At 43.6% G+C, this 17,420-nt stretch overlaps 1 protein-coding gene across 3 annotated transcripts in view; it reads left to right on the forward strand.

Annotated features, from left to right (window-relative positions):
- The window catches only part of CLGN (calmegin), a 510,795-nt gene that overhangs the window by 251,996 nt on the left and 241,379 nt on the right, over positions 1-17,420 (forward strand). For all 3 annotated transcript variants that reach the window (XM_069630884.1, XM_069630885.1, XM_069630886.1), the window contains 3 exons: positions 5,078-5,191; positions 8,855-9,011; positions 12,488-12,703. In XM_069630884.1, the coding sequence (XP_069486985.1) occupies positions 5,078-5,191; positions 8,855-9,011; positions 12,488-12,703 (487 nt within the window). The remainder of the gene's footprint in view (positions 1-5,077; positions 5,192-8,854; positions 9,012-12,487; positions 12,704-17,420) is intronic.

The raw sequence follows: 17,420 nt of genomic DNA on the forward strand, positions 1-17,420 counted from the left end.
GGTCGATGGAGCCAATCGGCTCAGGAGCTTAGAAGCAGAAGAGAAGATAACATGCGGTGGGAAGGCCAGAGGTCAGTGCAGGACTCCTGGGCATTTGCCAGTATCTGAAAGCAGCAGTTCACCTACCGGAGACCCATGCGAAGCAGACAAGCCCAGATGGAGCAGTGGGAAACAGGGACATGGAAAGCAAATGGTCTTGAGGAGGAAAGCACCCGAAGACTGTGGCCGGCGGGCTGCGAGAGGAATAAGGAACTCAGTGAACAGTTGGTGAGTCCCCGCTGGGACAGAGAGAACACCGGGGCATATTGCGACCATGCTACATTCAAATAATTAACCATAATAGAAATGAGAGAGAGAGAGAACCGTTTACAAAGCCTGAGAAAGAGAACGTGAAGTGCATCTTCTAAAGAAGGGAGACTTTGAAGTTTGCGAATATGTGCCGCGTGTACATATAAGAAATGATAAACAGGCGATATACATTGGATAGAGTGTATTAGCCAATAAGGCTAACGTCGTGAACTATCAAGAGTGTAAGTGCGAGCAAAAGCACAAAAGAGGAAAGCCCTTCCAATAGAGTATACCAGGCAATTGCAACAGTGTGATTCCAGATAGCCTGACAGGAGAGTATACCAGGCAAGTACAAGTGTACAAAGAAAGAGCTGGTAGGTAAACATACCAGGCAAGGACACATTGAGGAGCATACAAGAACAACCAAAAGGGCAGTGCTGGTCCCAGAGACTAAGGAGCAAAATCCTGGCAGGAAAATACACCAGATATCCTGACAAGACAAAAGGGCCAAACAATTTGTGTGTATGATTTTGTTGTCAATCTGGAGGAAAAACAAGAACTTTGATTTGTAAAAACACACGAAGAAGAAGGTAGTACTGGTCCAAGGAACTAAGGAGTAAAAACCGGACAGGAGATTATGCCAGGTATCCTGACAAAAGAAACACCAAACACATTTTTGTATGGTTTTGTTATTGATATAAATGTACACCCAAAGAACAAAGAAAACCTAGCAGGGGAGTATGCCAGGTATTGTGAGTACATCAGGGTAAAAAGCCACACTGTTTGTGAAGTTCTTTGGGGTAAATTAAAGAAAACAAAAGAGGAGTCCTGAGAAGGAAATATCAGGGCTATCCAAAGACCACAGAATTCAGAAGAGAAAGGAACAAAAACCTTGAGAAGGACAAGGAACATACATCCGTAACAGAGGTTTAAAGACTTTTTGTATGAAAGCTCATATGTAAGAAAGCATAAGGCTTTAAGTTTACACCAATCTCCAAAAGGAAGAGAGGAACGAGAAGAAGAGAATCACCCTCTGCTGCAAAGATACTTCAGAAGCTTCTGTATTGGAATAGCTGTGTTATAGATCAAGAGGAACCATTTTTCTTGAATTGGAAGGAGGGTGAAGCCAAATCCGGGGGAAGGGAGGCATTCTCTGGAGCAAGGAGCCCTATTCTTGAGAGACTTTTTGTTAGATTTGCCTATTTCTTTACCCTTTTGAACATTTCTAAAACAATGAAGGCCAAAGACATTATCCTTTTTACCTTATAGTACATTTCTTTAGAATGTGAGGGTCAGAATAACACTTTGGACACAGGACAGTTTTGTTTAGAAGATGCTGACACTGTCTGATCCTTAGTTTTGAGTTCAGGTAGGGAAACACCTCTAGTGCAGGGACAGTGAGGCATGCTCCCAACCCCCTTTTATTTATCAAAAAGTATTTAGCCAAAATTACATCTAACCTGTGACTGAGTTTCATTCCTGACTCTTCACAGTGGTCTTAGTTAAGAGGCGAGGTCCTACATGCCTGAAACAGGACAGGGATTTTGAGATTAGCACTTCTAATTTTCACAAATTGAAACCTCTATGACAGTTCCTTGGGGAGAACGGAAGGATTGCTCGTGCACAGACTCGATGAACATACGGTGGGACATTACCGCACACATCAGTAATAATATGTCATCCGCTGTGGCAGATCGATTTCTGGAGGCCACGCCTCAAGAACTATTAATGCTAGTCTGTGAATTGCCCCAGAGCACAATTTTCACTTGGAGCAAATACCAACAAGAGCTACGTAATCAAAGACCCAGCTCAGCTTGGTGCAGCGTACGCAGACACAGTCCAGTGGTATATGCCCAATTTGGGAATAAAACCGCACTCGCTACTCTGATGAGTGCGCTGAAGCTGCACCCCTTTGCTTATTCAGATAACGTGGTTCCTGACACTCTATCAGTGTGTTACTGCAGGTTGGCTTGCAGTCCTTTGAAAGGCGGCCAGTGCTGCCACTACGCCACATGTGGGATAGCAGTCTGCCACTGCATCCCATGATTATATGCAGAGTGGACCTCCACAGCCAGATCGTCTCAGTGAAGGCCTTGCTAATACCACATGTCTGCATGCAGTAGGGATTACCACATGTGCATGGGGTATATGACCCCATACACGTGAGGGTACAGCCTCTTCAGAATGCGTGTCTGCAAATTTTCCAGGCAGGGGTTCAGTATTATAGAAGGAACCTTGAGGCAGCGTCTCTGTTACCAATGCGCGCCCCTGTGAGTCCAGTGGCACAAGCGCTATTGTTAATGAGGCTTCGGATTGGAAATCGTCACAGACACAATCAACAAACTGATGAAAATAGTTTCAGCCAGGTACACTGATTGAATACCCACAAACGTGATTGCAAGGCTCTTAATAACAGCTCTGCACTAAGTGGCACCAGTAGCGTCTTTTGGCCTGCAAGTGTCATTTCCCCCATTACAGGGAGTGCAAGTGACACTTGCATGCCTGATGGAAGTGCACATGAAATGGAATTATACGTTTTGTGACAGTGTGACAAAAGCACAAGTAGTGCACCTACATTATAGCATCGTGCACTTGGTACAAGCACTGGCAGTTTTCGTTTTTGCACACGGTACATGTTCACATAGTTAGCTAATGCACTAAGAACAACCTGCTTCCTCTTATGCTGATGGCATTAACAGTTCAAGAGAACAAGCATGTTGAAAAGAAATGGTATTTGCACATGTACAATTGTAGTAGCGCTACCACAAATGTCATTACTGCTAGCACTAATGAAATTGCGCATGTGCAAATACCTTTGCTTTTGCTCCCCATGATATTTCACTAATCCTGCTGCAGGTGTTAGAAAATGCATGTACCTGGGTCACATCTGGCTTATTTGCACCACAACTAAATATGATGCTATTTGCGCCTGTCACAATTCCCTCTGGCAATCCCAAGCACAGAGGCAAGCATCGCTAACGGATACAGGCAGGAGTCCAGAGAATGCCAACACTGTTTTGTAATGAACATGGTCATCATTTGGGAGATTTGTTCTGATGTTTCGACACTCACAATTTGGAGTACTGCACAATGGCTGAATTCTCCCTCCTTTTTCGGTTGTAACTTGCGCACCAAATACGATTTTGAAGAGGTAGCATTTTATTTTTAGGGTGTATAAAACTCATTTCTATTCGCAAGAGGGATATTTTGTAGGTGGTAAAGAGCTTATTTTTTTTCTAAAACAGTAATCTGTTATGCATACTTCTTTGCACCTAGTAATTCATGCAATTCAAAAAATGCATTTTAAAGTACCTCTTGAGGCCATGCAGTTATAATGGCAGAGATGCTTCCTGTGGCACTGCTCTGCTGGGAGCACCTATTAGAAAATAATCATGTAGCTTAGTGGGTGGAGAGGTATTACCCAAATTGATCTAAAAAATGTGAACGAATGGTAGATTTGACCGAATTCGGTCACTACCATTAATTCGAATTTATGCAATCAATTTGAAGCCGAACATACCGAACATGAAGAGTGGGGGTTGCGGACGTGACCCCTGCTCCCCATTTTCGGTATCTTCAGCCTCAGGGGTTGCCGGAGTGTCCCCTGAATCCTTAGCATTGGCGGCAGGGGGACAATAATAGCTTGGGCCCCCATTTTTAATGAACGGTCAAAACAGGTGCCCGAGCAGTTTCACTGCGGGCAATCCACCCGCAAACAAAACATTTGAGACAGACAACCCAAATCCGGTGGAAACGGGGCTGGCTCCTTGTGTCTTTGGTTTTTACCTGTTTTTTGATAGGAGTATTATCTGTTGGGAGTGTTTGGCTATTTTCTGAAGTGCTAGTAGCTGGCCCAACCCTTTTCCGCATGAACTGGTTGCAACATATTCGGCCACTGCTTTGCTACCCAGCACAGCATTTTGGACCTGATCTAAGTTATGATATGCATTTATTTACCAGTTATTATGTTAAGTTGTGGATTAAATATTTAAGGGTCAATTGACAAAGAAACATGACTCGATTTAAACTTGTGAGTTACCACTTTGACTGGCTGCAACCGTTGAGTGTGAATGGTATTCGCAAAGAAATTATCACTACTGTTAGACGAGTAGAAGAAAAACTGTTTAAGGGACGGCATGGCATTTGTTTTGGCTGACAGGACATAAAATACGATTTGAGAAAAACTTTGCCAAGCGTTTTGTCAGCCATTAGAAAATATTTGGGCACCACCCAATCCTTCTTACTCAACATACCCCTCATATTAAATACATTTCCATTCAACTTCACGCCTATGGCACAACATTCACGCCTAGAACCCCCAGGGGTGAAGTAAGTGTGTTCACAAACGTTTCTAAAGCAGCTTTGAACATTTGTGAATACACCTGAAGTTATTCTTGTGTGGGATTTGACCTAATCCCCAATCTTACAATTTTAGAATCTGGAGCACATCAGATATTCCCCTGGGAAGGCCTACTATTGCTGATCTAATACCACTCTACATTGGTGTAAGAAATAAGGCTAGTCCACCATTTTATTGTCAAGTAAAGTACTTATGTGAACATGCATAAACTTGCATTGGTGTAAATTGTAAATACTTGCAGGAGTAAGTCTCATTCTCAGAAAAGATTTGTGAATCATCGCCTTGTCCCTTATTTTGAAAATGGCGCATATGTAAATCTAAACCTAAATCTTAGCATTCTCTAATCCGTGACTTTGTCCAGAGCTTAATCCACTGCTTCACTTCAGCAGCAAGAAGTATTACTGAATGGCTTCACTTTTTATCTAAAAGGAATGAAGATGAGCCGGAAACTATCGAAGATGCTGATGCAGTCAAACCAGAAGGCTGGCTTGATGATGAACCTGAATATATCCCCGATCCGACGGCTGAAAAACCATTAGATTGGTAAGAATACGATTTCTATTGATGTTACTAGTATTAGCACCTTGATTGAGTTGTTAACAGTGAGGCTGCCAATCAAATATTTGGCACATTATCATTCATTACCATTTTAAGATTGTGGTTGGTGGACTAGGGAATGGGTGATACGAGGCGGTATGGGCGGGGGAGACTGGGCATCTCGCTCGAAGGCAGGGAGAATTGGCAGTGGCTGAATGGAGTTTATAAGAGAAAAGGTGAGACTGAAATACATATGTGGGACAGGTGAGAAAACAGCAGAAGTAAGAAGGTAAGCAGGACAAGCTATGCCAAGTGTAGGAGGAGGGAAACAAGAAGGCTGCCAGGAAAGATGTGAAAAGACGACAAAAAAAGTGGCTGGAGACACTGCCAGATTAGAGGTGATGACAGTTGGAAAGACTGCCAAAAGAAAGGGATGTTCGCTTTCAACATGCACACTTCCTCCCTCCTAACACTTACCCTTACTCTGATCCCATAAACTCCCTTTTTCCTGTCGAGGGCCAGACTTGATCTAGGTCAAGCATCCTACCAGTGAAAGAGAGGGAGGTATGGATTGAGGGTTCAGCACTGGCCAACACTGAGCCTTTTTGACCCACTTTGCAGTTAATAATGCTACATCATAAATGTATTGTCATCCATGAATACTGGGCAGAAATATCCAAAGGTTCTTTACCTAATTTAACTCTTTAGTTTAATAGAAATGCCCAACACAACTCTCCCATAAAACCTATATCCCATTTTAACATATGCAACTTGATGCAAAAGGCCTAGACCTCAGGAAAATACAGATACATACATCCAAAGTGGGGTTAAATAGGATAACTTTCCTGTGACTCTGTAAGCCTAACAGAGGCTAGTGCATGTGCAGTCCCTTTTCTCTGGATGTCACTTGAGAAGAACCTGGATGGGGCATGAGGGGGGCACAGTATCTGCAAGGGTATTCCACTGAGGGGTTTGGGATCAGAATCTGAATGCTTTCAGGAAAGTGCCTCCACCAAGGGGATTAGGGCCAACCCCGGAAAGCCGCGTATTCAAATGAGCAGCAAAGGTAACACAGAGGAAAGAACCATCAATAAAATCCTTTGCAGTTTTTCCTTTATATACGAGCATCAGATTAGGCAAAGCACCGTGAAGCAACTTTGTACTTTACTCTATATGGAATTCCTGTCCTTGGATCACTAAAGGCGTGAGCACCACTGCACAACCAACCATCCCAAACACTGACCCAGTCCTCCATTCATGCTATGGACAGCAAGTCCTGCAGTGCAATGTTCAGAGTTCTGCAATTGGGCCAAGGCTCAAAACTGGCAGTCTAGCACACAGCCGCAAAATGCATTGACTAAAACAAATGGAAAGCTGGGCCCAAAAACATGCACCATTTTAAATGCCTTGATGCTTCACTCCTTGTTCATTGGTGACCTGGAAGAACTGTTACCCTTGAGTGCATCAGATTGAGGTCTTTAAATCATTTGCCATACTGCTTTGTGGGGGTTCCTCAGAGAAGGTTGCATGGTGCCTGGCCTCCAAGCTCTTTGCAGCTTCTTCATTCGACAGTCCCCTGCAGCAGGGTCCTGGCAGCTGATCTGGCACACCTAGGCCTCGAGGAGTGGACACTCCCCACACCACCACCTGCAGACAGAAGATCAGGACCCCCCAGCTGGAAGATCCCTTCATCCCTCTGACAGGAAGGCAGAAGCATGTTCTATTCTGTCACAGGTCGAAAGCGGTTGACTGGCCTAGAACATTCTACTCCCTGCAGAAAAGTTCCAAGAAGCACATGACCAGAGGATGCATCACCAGAATGTTATTGAATTCATCACTATCCCTCACAACCTCACTTCAAGTGAACACACTATATATACCCACAGCATGACTTTCTGTACTGATGTGTACACTGGTTTGGGTTTTTGTAATATCTTTATCAGGTATCTGGCCTGTCTCCTCTGGGAATCAGAACCCACAGTGTTTTAAATGCATTCTGTAATGACCAAAAAAGCTTCGGGGCTCTCTTCCCCATGAAGGTAACACAGCTTCGGAAATAGCTGTTAAAGACAGCATACTTTCACAATTATTTAATTGATAAACAACAAGTAAATATGTCAAGTAGATGAACCATTACTGGAATCCTTCTGAGCAGTTTAAAGCCAAACAGTTTAGGGGAGTAGAAAAAAAAGGAAAAACGAATGCGTACAAAACAGTGAAGTAGATGCAGCTGAAAAGTCAGCAAACAAAATATTCAAAAGACACAGCGATGCTAAATAGGGCACATATTCAATTAACAAGGAAACAATGAAGGACAATCTGAGAAGTGGCATGGACTGGAGATTAGTGAAAATAATTCCAGATAATTACTGAAGACCTCTGTTGGAAGACCACCATATAATGATAAGAGAGAGTTGAAATGTTGTCGGGACATGTCTTCCAGCTACACATTTGGTGAATTTGGGTGTTTTGGTGTTAGGAATCATTTTAGGTATTTGTCCTACATGGCTATTACTTCTTCTAGAAGTGTCACTGAGATGCTGAAGTTCCCAACAAATCATTGCATCACTTAATTTTATTGGGCGCAGACAGGACATCATTGCTGTGCATAGTTTTAAATGTCCATGTTGACCAATCTTTGGCGTCTACGATTATATGCTTTTGTGTTTTAGTGAAAGCTTGAAGCATACACTGCACATGCTTTTAAGGGGCAGTTTAGAGTTATATTTCTAAATTGTAATATATTTTTTATGTCTTCATGCCCTCTCTTGGTGACCATTGACCAGAACTGCAAAGGGAACTCTTGTCACCAAAGAACTAATTTCCAGTTTTTCCCAAAGTTGCAACGGCCATCTTAACAATTGGCTAAATCTAATGTCAATGATTCCGATAGGGTGGGCAATGGGTTTGCTGAAGAACTTCTGCATACAACTTGAAGCAAATGTACACAAGGAAGCATACTGTATCACAGTGTGGTGTACCGTCGCCAACCAGCCATTGTTTCAGCAAATAAATTATAGACAGAGGCCACCACCTGCGAAGAGGCACCAATGCCAAATTGAAACCACAACCAAGCCACCTGTCCTACTATAAAGGTGCTGGTCGGGTGTCAAATTGGCACATGCCGGAGATGGTCTACATCTTTGCAGTGCCATCAGATGTCTCACAGTTTGACCAGGAGTGAATGCAAAAAGCCAGTGTTGGGGATACTAGGTTGCGACTAGTGGATCTCATACAGCATACCTCATGAACGTAAACACCAAACACCTGCCTGCTGACTTTGGTCACAAGGGGGCAGGCATCAGTACCGAAGGAACGTGATCCCTACTCTAGTGTGCTCACACCATTGCAACTGGGCTGTGACAATAAGTGTGTGTAAAATGAGTTGTCAGGTAATTTGAGATCTAATTCCTCCACAGTTGGTTATTGTTTTCTTTTCTTCTGTAGGAACTTATGTTCACATCATCCGCTCCTCCGTTGGTGTTATCACTGTACAAAAAACATAAAAATGAATGATGTGTATTGATTCAGAATTCCTCATTCCTACAAGAAATACAACACATGTGTTATGTTGCTGGTGCTTGGAGAAGAGGTTGCACGAAAAATTTAAACTATTGGAGAATTACATTTTTTTTTTATCTGTCTTGTACTTTTGCACATCATTCACAGGGACGAGGAAGTGGACGCTGAATGGGAAGCTGCACTTGTACCTAATCCAAAGTGTGAATCTGCACCTGGGTGTGGAGAATGGACACGCCCTGTGATTCCTAACCCGAACTATAAAGGAATTTGGACACCTCCAATGATAGAGAATCCAAACTACCAGGTAATTACAAACACACATCATAATGTGTTTATGTGAAGAGCGGGTTCTGTGTTTCTTATGTTTAAAGTAATCTAAAGAAGGTTGCTCCCTTGTGATCTTGAGACAGTTGTGTGTTTAACATTCATCTAGGGTGCCTTTACATATACAGTATAGTTGAAAACCATTACCTCCTGTCCTCAAGTATCTCATTACAGTCCTTACTTGATGGCCTCTTGAAGAGACTTGGATGCAGAAATTTGTAAATATGTCCACCGTGCCTTATCTAAAAGAAGGGCTGCCACGTTCCCTAAGTACTTTATGGATTTTGCTCTGTGTGAAAAGTGATGGGACCTGGTCACCAATTATGTGCAATTTGTTGCGAGGCAGGGATACAGCTTTATCCGTGTGGTTGCAGGTGAGAATGTCTATTTTCATTATTACAGCCAGAGCTGTTGTAGGATGCCTATTTCCTGTGGATTTGCAAGGGTTAACTTGACATGTGCTTGTTCTTGCTGTAAGGACTTTTAAGTGGGGAAGCAGGATGCAGAATAAAATAGTGCTGGAAACAGCCAATGGCCATTTCAATCGTGGGAAGGCGGGTTCTGAAGGGGTGGGTATAGTTCAGACCACACAGTGTATGGCCATAAAGGGCTCTGGTGCAGGCCTACTTGGTGACAGAGTTGGTGCATGGAGTCAGAGAGGTTGTTCCCTTGGAACACAGAGGCAGGCAAAGCTGGACCAGAAATGCCCAGACTATCATACAGTTGATTAAACAGGAAGAGACAGAGCAAGGAATAAAGGGGACATGCAACATTCGAGGGAACAACACCTCCTGTAAGGGCACTGTGGGAAGTCATGTTCATTCCAGCCCCATAAATAGTAGCCAGTCCTGGACCACGTACATCTGAACCTTGGTGCTGGTGGCAGAGCTGAAGCCAGCCAAGGAGCAGAATCCATGGATATAATAGTAGACCCCAGACCACAGAAATGACAAAGTGTAGTCTGCACTATGTTGTTGGGCATTTTCTAAAACCTGGTCAGGGGAAGAGCCACGCACTTCTGCACAGTGCGTGAGAAATTTCTGCAACGAGTGGAATTGAGTATAGCATAAGTTATGTGTGGACTTGGCAAAGTGAGTGAGGCAGCCCCTGTCTCAAAGGCATGAGACTAATGAACAATACATGTTGTTATGTTACGTGTATTTGTGACGTGCAGGTTCACCTAAAAGGCATCTTGGCGTGAGGAAACACAACAGAGAGGCTAGGTCAGGCAGTATTTTCAAAATAGCAGGGCTCTAAGCTGAGGCCAAAACTGCAAATGATTCACAGTATGTCTCAGACGAGTAGGGAGATCATTCCAAAGCCTCCTTGCAGCCACCGAGAAAGCTCACCCCCCAAACCCTCTGGAGGCAAAATCTAAGGACCACGAGTAGAGCCCCATTACTGGAGCCAAGTTCTATCGCTGGTTTGTAAGGAGCAAATTTCTACTGCAAAAAGAAAGCACCCACCTGATAGTAGGCCTGGTGGACTAAACAAAGAGATTTAAAGATTACAATTTTTTTCACCAACAGCCAGTGACGAGATCTCAAGACCGTACTGATGTGGGAGCCATAGGGGGTGGCCGTAGCCACACTAGCCACAAGATTCTGTACCAGCTGAAGACGATGTACCAAGCCAGCAGACTGGGCTAGATACAGAGCATTGCAATAATCTAAGCGGCTGGTGACAAGTGAGGCAACTGCCGCAGGACGCAGGTGCACAGGCAGAAAAGGCAGAACCTTACAATAGACCTTCACAAGAAGTGTCCTGTCTTGTATACTGAACTCACCTGATGGCCCATAGAGAGAGAAGAAGAGAGATAGACACCAAGATGTTTCACAACTGTCACTGCAGTAGGGAAAACACCCAGTGAATCAGACCAGAAAGAAGGAGACCAAGCTCCCAAACCAGAAGATACACCCATCACCAGAACCTCAGCCTTGTCCCTATTGAGTTTGAGCCAGTTGTCACTCATCCAGCCCCTCATGGCCCCTAGGCCCTGACACAGCCAAAACGACACCCAACCCGGCCTTGATCTAAACCGACCAGGATCTGAGTGTCGTCAGCATAGGAGTAGCACCTGGAGTGGATGAGTCCAACCAGTGACTGAAGATAGATGTTAAATAACATCGGGGACAAGGCAGAGCCCTGGGGGACCCCAGAGGACAGCAAATAGGAAGAAGAAAGAAAAAGAGGCAAAGACAGTGATTGGCCCCTGTCAGTCAAAAAAGAGGTGACCCATGCCAGGACAGGGCCCGACATGCACACACAAGATCGAATAACCATAGCCAGAGAAGTTATTGGCTCCCGTCTAGATGACTGTAACTCACTCCTTGCAGGTACCGCTAAGTGCAACATCAATAAACTCCAGACTATCCAGAATAATGCCATCCGAACAGCCTTGAACCTGACCAAACGGGACCATGTAACTGTCCACAGATAAGCTTCCCACTGGCTACCCATAAGAGAGATAATCAACTTCAAAATGCTCTCTATTACTCACCAGTGCCTCTGAAACACTGCATCCTCCTACCTTTCATCTAGAATCACAAAACGTACTTCCTCAAGACCTACCAGAGCCGCCTACAGCGACCATCTGATCATCCCATACTTCACATGCATGAAGGCTGGAGGCGCTCACTTCCCGACCATTGCTGCATGAATCTTGAATGCCCTACCGACCCAACTAAAGGTTGAAACGCTTAATGAACATTCAGAAAACAATTTAAAACCAGACTATTCAACTGACTTGGTACTCTCGTCCTTGCTCCCTGATACATCCTTCCCCCTTCCTCTCTCTGTAACTAGTGCCTGGATGCCTGTGCGCTTGGAGCCATTGCAAAAATAAATAAAATAAACTATGCATGTGCAGTTGGTTCTTCCTCCCTTCTCTCTACACACATTCATTCCCTGCAGAGCACACCTATCCCTTGGCCCTGCAGTCTAAAATGCCTGCCAAATTTCCCTGTGTGTGTGAAAGGACTTCACACTAAAGGAGAATAGGGTCTTTACATTGTGTTCGTTGTTGCACCCATGGGGACCCCTGGTCTAACACTTTTGTATTGCAAACTGTTGAGGACTGGGCAGAATTGATTATTTTATTTAATTATACAATCGAGCTAGATTGCTCTGTTGCATGCCATGCTACATTTTATATTCCAATGATTAATTAAGGCTGTGCTGTTGTGTACTAATTGTATGGCTCTCGATCATGTTGTTGCAAATCTATTATGTTGAGCTTTTTTGCGGGCCACTCTGTAATATTTTCATCTTCTGTGCCTTGCTGCTGCAAACAGGCTAATCCAAAGGGGGCGTTCATATTATTATAGGCTATTGGATCCTAAAGGCCATGACATGATTTTACTGATCCTTGTCCTGAGTCTGTTTCTCAGGAACCATTTTTGTAAATTAACTTTCCATAAGATTCCTGTTAAAACAACCCGTGTTTCTTTGTCCTAGGGGATCTGGAGCCCAAGGAAAATTCTGAATCCTTATTATTTTGTCGACCTGCACCCTTTTATGATGACGTCTTTCAGTGCTATTGGCTTGGAGCTCTGGTCCATGACCCCGGATATATATTTTGATAATTTCATCATCTGTTCAGAAAAAGAAGTGGCAGACCAATGGGCCGCTGACACCTGGGGCTTGAAGAGGCTGGTTGCCAGTGCTAATGAGGTATGGTGAAGAACAAAACATACTACAAGAAAGCTCAGAAATAAGGACTTGGAAATGTTATATCGCATAGCTATATTCTGATTTCACTGCAATCGCACAGGGGAAATGATATATTTCTTTTCACATCTTTAAATGCAAAAAATGATTAGAACACCCATTAACAATGATCATTGTGCATACATTCACATGATACCTGTGACTGCAAGGTCAGAGTGCAGAGGGGACTTTAGCCAATGCAATATTGTTCTTTTTTAAACCGGGGAAATGAGTGCTCCCCTGTCCTCCTCATGTTCCTGCTGGTTGCCCGCCTCCATGTAGGCATGGTCAGGTTTTATTTTCTAACTCAGTATTTTTCTCTGTGCCTGGTTCCACGCACTACTCCTCAAACTGCCTTTCCTGCCCAAGAAATCAGCTTGAATTAATGCAATACCTACACTTGCCTTTTTCCTAAACTAACCTACAGATGTCCTGCATGGAGCACCTGGTCCATCCATATTCCATTCCTGTGTGAAGACTAATAATATGTGTCAGCATTAGCTCAGAAGAATTTTATTGTACAGTGTGTGACAAATTGACTTCTGCCCCACAGGAGTACAAGGATGAGTAGAGGCAAAACCGCCTACTCAGCCCTCACACCTCTACAAAACAAGAGTGACCCCAACCATAAAGGTACATCAGGACAGTTAAGAGATATACCTCCTTTGCTTTTTGTGGTAACTTGGGCCTAGGGATGGCTATGTTCTCAAGGAGGTTGTGAAGATGAGACAGTAGCAACCGAAACAGCAAAGTACAACAGTCCAAAATAAACTTTAATTAAACACACCATAGGCAATAATAACTAGATATAAAACATTACAAAAATCCACCCCTGTAGGAAGAACACAGACTATGCAAAGATAACAAGATGCAGCACTTCGGGTAAGATACAGGAGAAAGGCAATAAAAACCACAATGCGCTTTAAAAAGGATATGTTCTTGGGTGAAGGGACTAAAGTGATCTAGTGACTACGTTTGAAGGACTGGGATATCCCTCAGATGTTGTAGGACCAGAGGATTGGATGATGCAATGATTTGTTTTGAGGACCTTGCAGCCCCACATCTGTATTACTGACCATTATAGCATTTCCAAAGTACCTGATTCTTTTGGATTAAGCGTAATGTTGAGATACTCTCTACTGGTCGCTCATAGGTCATACATACCAGTAGTGGATGCAAACCCGGCTTGAGCACTCCTTGGAGATGCATCCTTTTGTTAACTACAGCTGGGTCCTCTGGCATGCCAGAATCGCAGTTGTGCTTTGCTGGACCTTTTGGCCCTCTGTTGTGCTTTGGGCAAAATATCAACTTCCAGGTCAAAACACTACCACAACATTAAAGATATGTTACATCATCAGGGTCCTTTTGCAAAGGGTTAGATGGTCTGCTTGGAGGGGATGGATGGGATTGAACGCCACTCTCAAAATCTAGAAGAACCCTTGCACACTCAACAACCTCTAAAAAAAGAAATTCTGAAACAACATCTGTGGGAGGCCCTTACAGCAAACAAAGCCAACATTTCAGTGCTTAAAGGAGATCTGATATTACAGACTGATGAATTAAAAAAGATAGAAATACTTTGGAGAAAATAATTGACGATTTGGAAAATAGGTTGTAAGAGCATTTCTATGATCTATAGAAACAGTGCACCTGCATGCTTGAAATGGACGAGCAGATGAGGAATCTCAGAGACAAGTAAGAAGATGTAGAGAATCACCAGAGGCGTGATAATGTATGTATTACAAGGTCTCAGTCTCCATCCCATACAGCAATCTGATTGACATTTCTCAATCATTATTATAGAAAAAATCTGCTAGGATACTGGCAAACTGTATTACTGTTACCAGCACTCAGTCTGGAGACATTACCGTCAGATTATGAGTGGCGGTAAGGGTGGTAAATCCCATTTCCGTGGTGTCCCATAGGACTCCATGGGGGATTTGATGGTATTGCCCGCACCGTTAATACCGGTTCCTGTAATAGCGTCTTTTTTGCCAGTAGGGTGTCAGAATTACCTCTAGTTCTTAGCTGGAGGTAATTTCTCCACCCCACCAGCAAACTCGTACTTTGTCGGTGCAGAAACATGCCAGTATGTGGTAATACTGTCACGTTAATTGCGCAACAGCAAAGTCGTAAAAAGGCCAATATTATCTTCAACGGTCACCAGATTTGTCTGTTCTCAGATTTGGCAGCCACTACAAAGCAAAAGGGAAGAGCAATGGCTGGTGTAACACCACATTTTAGAGACAAACACATCAAAAACAAAATGGGGGTTTCCCTTTTATCTCATGTTTTCGCTAAATGGGCAGACATGTCTCCACGCACAGAGGAGGAAGCAGACAAATTGGTAGGCCTTAAAACACAACAGGATATGATTTGACAGCCACTCAGGAAAAGGTATCCCAACTTCATTGATAAAGAAAGGGAGGGGATTATTGGAGGCATGCGGGAGGCTGAGGCTTCAAGGAGCAGTCTAGAACATACAAAAGGAGAGATCTCAGAAGGAGAAGGTTAAAGTTGGGTAATTGAGGTCTGTTATTGCAGAAGGTTCACAATTGTTTTTATTTTTATTGTGTGTATTTTTGGGAAATATTAGTGCCTAGATGCCTACGGGCTAAGTGCGCTTTACAAATGTAAAAATAAAAAAATAAAAGATAAATATTGTCTAAATCAGCAATATGCTTTTATTTCAGAAGCTACAGCTAAGGATTATTTAGACAGTCAAAAGATTTACAGCAAATAGCAACCATGTTTATCAAGTGCTCACTACAAAATGAAAAGAGAGCCTCATTAATGTAACCCCTGAGCTTTGAATGGAGGGGGTGAGCAGGCCAAAACTGTATGCCAGTATAGAATTAGAGGGGATCCTGTAGCAGAAATTGCAAAGGCAACTGAGCGGGTTAGGCGACTGTTGCTGAGATGTTATTGTTATACGTTTAGACTTTCTTGTAAATCATATGTCTTCTTTCCGATTCCTGCGGCAACATGTGCTGTAAAATGAGGTTATTTGACCTGGGGATGAATAGGGCTCCCTTGCTTCTCTCAGTTTGGGAACTTTTGCCCCCTTAGGAAAAATCAAAAGCTGGCACCCAAGATTATACGCACAGTAAGTGAATATATCTTAAAGGGAAAAAGATACAAATTTAGTTCAATTGACCTTCCCCCTTAGAAGAAAGTGCACTAGACAAAACAGAATTGCCTTTCACAAAAGAAATCAACAACAGAAAAATAACCTGAGAGAGGACATTTTCCAATAAATACGCTGACAAATTTAAAAGGTGCTCACATTTTAAACCCAGCAATATGTAATGAAATATTCCCTTCAAAACGAAATCCCAATACGGCATGTGCTTTGATGATATTTATTTATTTATTTATTTATTTGTATTTGTTAAGCGCACTTGCAGCCCATAAGGCATTGAGGTGCTGTTACAGAGGATACACAGATTTAAGGTTACAGAAAGGTGCCAGGAGGGCTCTTAGTTACAGATTGGCAGGCATATATGCAGTGGATGATACAGATTCAAGTTAGACAAAAAGTCTAGTTTTAATAGCCTTACGAAAAGGCTAGGTGGGACTCAATGAGTCTTAGGTGAGGTGGCAGAGCATTCCAGTGCGTGGCTGCTTGGGTGGGGAAGCTGGAGCCCCCAGCGCGCACTTTACGTGTAGTAGGCGTAACAATTGAGTTAGCATAAAGGGATCTGAGAAGTCTCGTGGCGGTGTGCCTGGTAATTCTGTTAGTCAGGTAAGGAGGGGCAAGTTTGTGAAGGCATTTGTGGGTGAGAGCAAGAGTTTTAAAGACAATTCTCTCTTTCACAGGGAGCCAGTGTACTTGCCTTCTGATTTCGGAGATATGGTTTCTTCTTGCAGTGCCGGTGGTTGCCCTTAGTGCATTGTTTTGGGCTAGCTGGAGTTTGGCCAGGTTTTTGTTGGATGTCCCCACGAGACGGGCATTACAGTAGTCTAGTCTTGACCCGATGATGGCCCTGGCAATTGTGAGGCAACTTTGACGGGCCAAGAAGGGCCTGGCTGCGTTGAGGACTTTGGAGTAGTAGGCTGAGGATGCAGCGATAGCATTGACCTGTCTATCCATCGACAGGTCGGAGTCAAGGTAGACTCTGAGTGTCTTAACATGGTTCGAGACCTTAATTGGAATGTAATCAATAGTGAAGGAGGCGTACTGATCTCCGAGGTTACTGAGAGTGAAGGGTGACCCAATGAGGAGGAGTTTGGTCTTTTCGCTATTGAGGCAAAGCCAATTCTCCGCCATCCAGGATTGGATGGTAGAGTAGATAGAGGTGAGGGTGTTGGTGTCTGCTAGGTAGTGGCCCGTGAGTTGGATGAGTACCTGCGTATCGTCCGCATAGTTGGTATATGAATTACCAAGGGAGTCCAGGATGCTAAACAGGGGCCTAGTAAAGAAGTTGTAGAGTTTGGGTGCGATGCAGGATCCCTGAGGGACACCGCAGGTGAGGAGGCTAGGGGTGGCAGCGGCAACTTCATCTTTATATCTTTATGTGTATGCACTGGAAACATGACAACCTGGGTGAAATCCTGATAGCCAAATGCTTGAGCAAGCTTGGCGACCTCAAAAACAGCCCAGGGGGTTGCATCCACCCACTGAAAAATTGTACTGTCCACCCACATGTATCCTTTACTTGTGCCTTGAAAAGCAGCACAT

This window comes from Ambystoma mexicanum, chromosome 6q (genome assembly GCF_040938575.1).
Source record: "Ambystoma mexicanum isolate Mex_15411 chromosome 6q, UKY_AmexF1_1, whole genome shotgun sequence".
Taxonomy (NCBI): Eukaryota; Metazoa; Chordata; class Amphibia; order Caudata; family Ambystomatidae; genus Ambystoma; species Ambystoma mexicanum.